At 34.4% G+C, this 8,398-nt stretch overlaps 1 protein-coding gene across 1 annotated transcript; it reads left to right on the forward strand.

Annotated features, from left to right (window-relative positions):
- Positions 1 to 4,051: 4,051 nt before the first annotated feature.
- On the forward strand, positions 4,052 to 6,325 carry LOC111490748 (protein LATERAL ROOT PRIMORDIUM 1-like). Its single transcript, XM_023139337.1, has 2 exons — positions 4,052 to 5,691; positions 5,774 to 6,325. Exons 1-2 carry the CDS (start codon positions 4,959 to 4,961, stop codon positions 6,130 to 6,132), a joined length of 1,092 nt encoding a protein of 363 aa, XP_022995105.1. The 5' UTR covers positions 4,052 to 4,958; the 3' UTR covers positions 6,133 to 6,325.
- The last annotated feature ends 2,073 nt before the right edge of the window (positions 6,326 to 8,398 follow it).

Consider the following 8,398-nt stretch of genomic DNA (forward strand, 5'->3'; position numbering starts at 1 on the left):
TTTTTTTTTTTTTTTTTTTTTTTTTACCAAAAATTTAAATTTTTAAATAATAATAAAGCTAAGAGAGGCCTTTTAACCTATTGGAGTTCAAGCATAAAGGTTGTTAGGGATTAGTAATTATTGTGTTTAATTTAATTGCTTATTAATAACAATTAATTATATTCTCCAACTATCCTAAAGTAGACCCTACGCTTAGTTAAACCCTATTTTAAAATATAATTTATTTTTCTTTTTCGTCAATTTTTAATATTCAAAATTCCGATCATTGTTAATTTTTAAAATGCGGTTATGATAATATTGTTTCTGCCTTTACTATTTTTTTACTCATTTAAACTTTTTTTTTTTTAAGAAACGTTAAAGACACTTAGATATTATTAATTAATATTATGCTCCACTCGTAACAACAGTGGACAAAGCGGAGTTGATAATGTCAGCTTGAATAACGCAACCATTGGTGAGAATCCAACACCCGAAAACTTAAGGGTTTTTTCTCGAGGTTCGTCAACTGAGGATAAATCACAGCGTAAAATCATGCCAACCCAAAATTCTTAGTTTCAAGTTATTCCTACCGAACAAGCCACATGTCAGATTCGAGACAACCGGATTCAATTGAATAAGATGCAGCTTCTATTTGTGTTTTTAAATTAATTTTTATTCTCAAAGTGTTTTAGTTAATTTTTTATTGTTTCTTACACGTAAGATTAATTTGTTTGGATATTATATTTGATATATTAAATATTATAATTATTCAATTTTGTTGATGGAATAATTGATTTTATATTTAAAAGAGTTAATGATGACATTGGGTAATCAATTTCGTATTTAAATAATAATTTTATTAACCAACCATTTATTAGTTAAGCATATTAGATATGGACCAATATATTAGGAATCTAAGTGAACCGCAATAATTACAAGATTATATTAAATAATAAAAATTAATATTATAGTTATAAATAATGGTGGAATTATTTTGATTAATAATAATGGCAGAAAAGTTGGAAAACCTGAGGGAAACAGAGCAGTAATTAAGCGAGTGCATGAAGATTAGGAATTAATTAATTACAAGAGTGAATTTGATTAAGACATTAAACAGAATCATATCGCTTTATATTTTTTTATTTTTTAAATATTGTTTTACACTTTACAGTTCATATTTTAAATATTATTAATCGCATAAATGGGGCACTTTTTCCTTATCTGTACGGATGGGTTTTGGAAATGCACACCGTTTCGAACCCATTCCCTTAGTTGTTTTTTTTTTTTTTACTTTTTAATTTAGAATGGGTTGAATTTTTAAAAAAAATTAAAAAATTGATTAAATTCTCGGTTAACATTTTCGATAAACTCCGAAAACAAAGTTACAACCTACAAGAATGCAAGCCTACCACTAACAAGTATTGTCTGTTTTAGGTCGTTTATGTATCGTCGTCAATCTCATAGTTTTAAAACGCATTTGTTAGGAAAAAGTTTTCATACTCACCTTACAAGTTTGATATAGGATCTCACGACCCATACCCTTAAGGGTCAGAGTTCTCGCTTGTATAGCTCTGAAACCATTTGTAACAGTTTAAGCTTACCGCTAACAAATATTGTTAGCTCACGATTTTAAAACACGTTGCTAGAAAGAGGTTATATTCTAGCACAATCCAACTCAAACCTATTATACTTATAAAATATTAAAAATATGTACAATTTTTTAAATAATTAAAAAAAAAAAACAACACAACGACTCAATTCAAGTTGTTCGAATAACCAACCCAACCAACATGACATTATGAGTTAATCCAATCCAAAACATTTTTCTAACTCAACTCGTGTACACCCTTTTCTATATTGGCTGAAACTCCGAGTTTTTTATAATATTAATATATACACGTGTACTTGTGGAAGTATATACTTGTAAAGGCGAAAAGCAAAATAAAAAATAAAATTAATTGTGATATAATTAAAAGATCAAAGGAAGGGGAAGCATTATTAAAGCAAAGTTGACTTTGAAAGGATTGTAATGATACAAAATGGAAAAAATAATGGGGTGGATTTATATGTTACAATACACACCATGAGAGTAAGCTAGTGGTGGGATGAATGCCAAAATTGACATCATAGAGAACCAATATTCATAAGCTTCCACCATACCTTTTATTTATATATATATATATATATGTAATTTTAAAAAGGTAAGATTTTAATTAAATGTATTTATATGATTTAATTATTCGAACCATTTGAATTATTAAATACTGACTCACAGCTAAACTCAAACCTATCTTATTTTTAAGAATTTTATGAAAAATTAATAATATTTAACATCTGCAATAAAATTTAAAAATTTGATGAGATTTTACTTATTGATGTAACATGTACGGTAAATAAGTATAATTAAAAAAAAAAATAATAAAAAAATGAATAAATTGGACTCAACTTGTAAATTATGGGTTCAATTGGAGTCTGTTGTGAATTCTATACGTGTCATTCGAGTCTGCAGTTTAATGGACTTAAAATTTTGGATCCGTCCAACAACTAATTACAACGGATTTTTTTTTGGAGGGTACTTATAAAGTGATATTTTTATTCCAATTTAAATTATAAAAAGACAAAAAAAAAAAAAATTATTTTCAAACTTTGAAATTCTTTATTCTCGTGAAATTAAGAATCTTAATGGTTGAAAAGTTGAAGATGCTCTAAATATATTACTGAAAAGTAATTCGAGAGAATTTATTCACAAATTCGACATGTAACGCGTTTTGTAAAAGTCATCCAATTTAACTTCTAATTATTTTACGTTGTCGCACGGACAAAATTAATATTTAAATTTTTTTTAATATCTAATTTAATTATATTTTTTTAGTAGCGAGATTAATTTAAAATATGAGTAAAAAATAAAAAATAGTTTAAATTTGTGAAACAAGTGGGAAAGCGAGGGAAGATTCGTGGCCCCAGCGCCAAGCCAAGGGACCAAAAGTTGCGGCTAAGGCCATTAGAGCTTTTCAGCTTTCTCTTTCACGTCCTCCAACTATCCCTATTTACTCTCATATTAATTTTAATTAATAAAATTAAAATTTATTTACACTTTAATTATAACACAACAGAAAATAATTTTAAAACTAAATATATATTTTAAAAAATCATAATTAATCCGCGTGGGAGACGAACAAACAAATAAAATGTTTTTCTTTTAATAAATGATTCATGAAATTATGTTTTTAAGTAACTAAAAATGGATTAACTCGATAAAAACCACAAATAAATAAAAATTAAGTAATTACAAAAGAAATGTTCTCCATTCAGTGCATACATGACGTGGAGACGACAGCATGGAAATCCTCGTACTACTCGAGCTAGATTTTTTATGTTCTTAAAATTGATTTTAGTAAAAGAAATATCAAAATTAATTTAGAAAATTTTCTCCTTATTCAATTTATTTTGCAACAAAATGTTTAAAATCGGTAATTTTTTATTAATAAAATACCACATGCTCTCTTACCGTATCATTGTCAGTAGAATTCTCAAATCCTAACTCAAGTGTTGACTAATGATTGTATTTTGTTCGAGGAATCAAGCCTCAATTAAGAGGAAGCCGTTCGAAAGCGCTATAAATCTCAAAGGAGGCTTTTATAACGTATTTTGTTATGGGAGAGGAGTCTCACATCGGTTAATTAAGAAGTTGATCATGAGTTTATAAGGAAGGAATACACATCTTTATTGGCATGAGACATTTTGAGGAAGCTAAAAGCAAATCTAAGAGAATTTATGCTCGAAATGGATGAAATCATACTGTATTTAATGTACCATTTATTTTAATGTTGCATAATGGAATTAAATAAATTTGAGTTTATTTTAGGCAATAATTGAATATGATCCAAAAAATATAATTTAATTTAAGTGAAAATGGATAAATGTAATAAAAAATTATTTAAAAATATTAATTATTTTTGAGAAAAAGAAAAAAGGAGGGAAGGAAAAGAAAAAAAAGAAGGAGAAGAAAGTCCGACAGGAGATAAAATAATTTCTAGGGTTTCCGACAAACAATACAATCCAATCAATCGACAAAGCAGAAGGATTTGGGAGGGAGGACTTTAGCCGCTCTAATCAGACTTCCCTTTTTCTCTCTGTTCCATTATGAACGAGGCGCGTGAAACCCACGCGTCTCTCTGCCTTCCCTCTCTCTCTAAACATGTGGGTGTTCTTATTGGAGAGAGATTGAGAGAAAAAAACAAACCCACCACCACCACCACCACCACCACCACCTCCGTTTCACTTTCTCCACCATAAATAAGAACAGAGATAAGAGAGAGAAAATAAAGGAGAGAGAGTTTCCAATTCATTATCTTCCCCTGTCTCTCTCTAGAAATTAGACCTTTTTCTTTGTTATACCAAAAAGCCAAAGTTTGTGGCAGTACTCAGTGATCGACAGCAGCTGAAGCTGAGCTGAATCAGCTGCAGAAACAGCAGCAGAAGCAGTAGCAGAAGAAACAGAAGCAGAAGCATTTCTGGTGTTCATACGAAAGAGAAGAAGATTATATAAGCCCCGAACAACAAATCCTAAATTCAAAACCTATCTCTCTTAATTTTGTTTTTTTTTTTATTTTCTTCCTTCTTCTTCTTCTTCTTCTTCTTGTTCTTCCTGTTCTTCCTTTTTTCCTGTCATCGAAATCTCTCTGCTACAGATTCAGACAGACCCCACTTCCCATATAACGCCTAAATAGATTGAATTCCCCGATCCCAATTTTTTTTTAATCTTCAAACCCTTAATTTATTAATTTTAATTTTAATTTCTTCCTCTGATTTTCCGTATTTAAATTGTGGCTACTACAAGGAGGTTACCTTCTGATTCCGGTGCTTTTGCAGACTGGGCGGCTTCCTCTTCCTCCGCCGCTCGTTCCGCCCCTGATGATCTCTCTCTCGGCTTCAATGCCGGCCCTACTCCTCCCCCTCCTGTTGTACCCTCCGCCTCCATGTGGTCCGCCGCCGCTGCTTCTCAGAGGTCTCTTAATTACGGCCTTGGATCAGAAATGAGCATGGTTGGCCTCCGAGATGTGTTTGTCGTTGCACCGGCTTCCTCTTTCAACCCTAATCCTCACCCCCACGACAATAACCTCCTCTCAGATCCTCATTCCCTCGCTGTCTCTAACCCCGCCACCGCTCTCGGCGTCGGCGTTATTCCCTTACTCACTGCCGGTCCCTGCCTCGGCGTTGAGGAAGATAATCTATTGAGTAATCGGAGTAGTAACAGAGGCGGAGGGATTCAGCTATGGCAACAGAATCATTATTTGAAGAAAATGCCGTCGTCTCTGGATAATCACCTCCATAATCCCTCCGCCGCTAACAATGGACTTATCGACGACGGAATCGGTATCACCGGCGGCTTAGCTTCGTCGTCATCGGCGACGACCACGTGTCAGGACTGTGGTAACCAAGCGAAGAAGGATTGTAGTCATAGACGCTGCAGAACTTGTTGTCGAAGCCGAGGGTTCGATTGCACTACTCACGTGAAGAGCACGTGGGTTCCTGCAGCGCGACGGCGAGAGCGGCAACTAATGGGGGTAGCCGCTAACGCCGCTGCTGGTTCATCCGGCTCCACCTCCGGCGCGAAGAAACCCCGACTCATCGCCTCGCAAACCACTTCTCGGACTTCCACTTCCAATACGACGCCGCCGAGAAGCCTCGATACGAGCTCCAGCCACCAAGGTGAATTAAATCAAACCCTAAATTACGTAATTACTTCAATTTCCATTTGAAACTAATTTTATCATTAAATCGTTTGGTTCAGATGCTGGTTTTCCTGAGGCATTACCAGGGCAAGTACGTGCACCGGCGGTTTTCAAGTGCGTGAGAGTCACGGCGGTGGACGACGGCGACGACGAATACGCTTATCAAGCGGTAGTTAAAATCGGCGGACATATCTTCAAAGGATTTTTGTACGATCAAGGCGTTGAACCAGGAGATGAGTTTCCGAATGTTTCGGAATTGCATTTAGGTGACGGCGGTGGATTAACCAGAAACAATCGGAATGGCGTTTCTTCTTCTTCTCCGCTTGTTGATCCATCGGACGTTTACAATGCTGCCGCCACTGGCGGCGGCGCTCCATGTTTTCTCGGCGGTTCAAACTACGGTAATCAAATCAGCTGATAAATTTCATACTGATTCTCTTCACAATTTCAAAAAAAGAACCAGCAGATGTGTAATTTCATCTGATTTATGATATCATATTTCTACTAACCAATCCTTTCTTAATATCCGTTAAATTTATGATCAATCTACAGTTTTCTTCCATTATTTTACCATTATGAACAGTTCATAATCATAGGAATTTGTGCCATTTCATTTCTTGTGTTCATATTTTTCTTGCGTGTGCGCTCACTACTGTTCACTCATATGCCTAACAATTGCTTGTTTTTTTCAAAGCAATCTCAGTTGAAACCTTCTGCTTTTTGTATGGTTGGTCGATTTGGTACAGTTTGGTTCTCTTTTTCCATGTTTTAGAGAAGCTGAGAATCCTGAATTTCATTGTTTGGTGATGTTCTTTACTCTTTTAGCTCATCCGGCTGCTCAGTTGTCACAATCATCAGCACAGTTTGAGCTGCTGAAAGCGTTGAATATCATGTCTTGTTTCTTCACTGTTCTTGTTCCTTTAGGCTACGACCAATTTGTTGTGTCCAATTTTGATATATCCAATGAAATTCCTTCGTTTTCAATCCAAAAAATCCTTGTTTCCCTTCTGTTCTAGTGTTTTTTCAAGTACTGTTCTTTGTCGATCTTGCTCGGTTCGACCCCGTTTTCATCTGGGTTGTTTGAATTGGTTCTTTACCTTATTGTTCATAGCCTAAAATGTTGAATTATTGGTGTTTTCATTTTTGACATGTTTGCTTCTGTTTTTGTCTGTTGTTCATAGGTCAAGTGTCCTGTGGGGTATGAAGTGAGCATAAATTGACCTAATTCATTTATTGTTCTAAAACTGGCCTTAACATTGAATGCCTCTACTTGCTTGATATTTGGAGTTTGAAGTGGGTATTTTGTTTGAATCAACTATTTGAATGGAGCCGTTATAATCTCGAGAGACACCGTCGTCGATCGAATGCGATACTCGTTTATGTCCTTTTGATGTAAAAATCAGGAGGAAATTATGTTAGGTCTTTGTATTGTTTGTCTTATTTCTGTGCTCGGTTTCGAAGATGTGATATGAGATTTTATGTTTCTTGACGGTTCAGTTCTTACTTAGTTCAGTGAAAGGAGCTAGAAAGAAGGATTGTCGCGTTGTTGTGTACACCTCTTTTTACTTCGAGCTAGGGTTTGAACTCGACTTTGTTTGTCCGAGCATAGTTCAATATCTTAGGCACAGGTCATTTATCTAATTATTGATGGTCTGGTTATCTAACGAAAAAATTACGAGTTATCAAATTAATCGAGGACCTAGAATCTAATCATTAGAGATATTAAATTATGCCCATTTTTAATAAATAAATTGTATTGATAATAATAATTCCTATGATTTTCTTTAACGAGAATTATTATTATTTATAAATTAAATTAGTTTTTGTTGTTTTTTGTTAATATAAATTAAGAGTATTCAATATCAAGTTTGGAGAAGCTCTACAGAAGAATGTCGAGTTTCGAATCGATACGGATTGAATTACGGAGTGAAAGATCGTCGTTGTACTTGAACATTTTCTTCTTCTTCTCTCTTTCTCTCTCCTCTTTCCTTCGCTGACGAGCGATCGGTCTCCGTTTTTCTCTCAATTCTAGCCCTAGAGATCGGTTTGATCTTCAATATTTCTTCATTTCTGTAACTTACTCTACAGATCGAGTCCTTGTCGAAGAGACGATTGTGGATCATTTTGTTTACGGTTCTTTTTCAATTTCCATCGGAACCATCGCCTGATCGTGCGGACGGCAACGACAACGGTCTCTCTTGCATTTGCTGTCCGGCGAGCGGTGAGGCATTCAGGTATGTTCTGGAATTACTTTTATCGATCAGTTTGAGTCGTCGTATATGCTTTGGAACTGCTAGGGCAATAATATAGAGAAAGAAAACTGGAGAAACTTGTCGGTTGTAGCTTCGAAATTCGGATTCGAAAAGGAAAAGTTAGTTTGAGTGAATGAGTGCGAAAGCCTAGGCATGAAAGGAGGGCAGGCGTAAGGCACACATTTTTTGGAGGTTAAGTTGAGTAAAGTAGGAGTCGATGTGCATCTCTCTGCCTAATACCCTAAAATTTGTTTGTTTCTTCGGTTTCGTCTTTTGCAATGCTATCAAATCTGGCTTTGAGGCAGGAGAATCTTCGCTGCTTGCCTCACTTTAATTCATAGCCTGCACACTGCCACCACTTTTTTTTTTTTTTTTTTTTTTTTTTTTTTTTTTTTTTTTTTTTTTTTTTTTTTTTTTTTTCCTGTTATTTTT

The sequence above is a fragment of the Cucurbita maxima genome, unplaced genomic scaffold (genome assembly GCF_002738345.1).
Source record: "Cucurbita maxima cultivar Rimu unplaced genomic scaffold, Cmax_1.0 Cma_Scf00016, whole genome shotgun sequence".
NCBI lineage: Eukaryota > Viridiplantae > Streptophyta > Magnoliopsida > Cucurbitales > Cucurbitaceae > Cucurbita > Cucurbita maxima.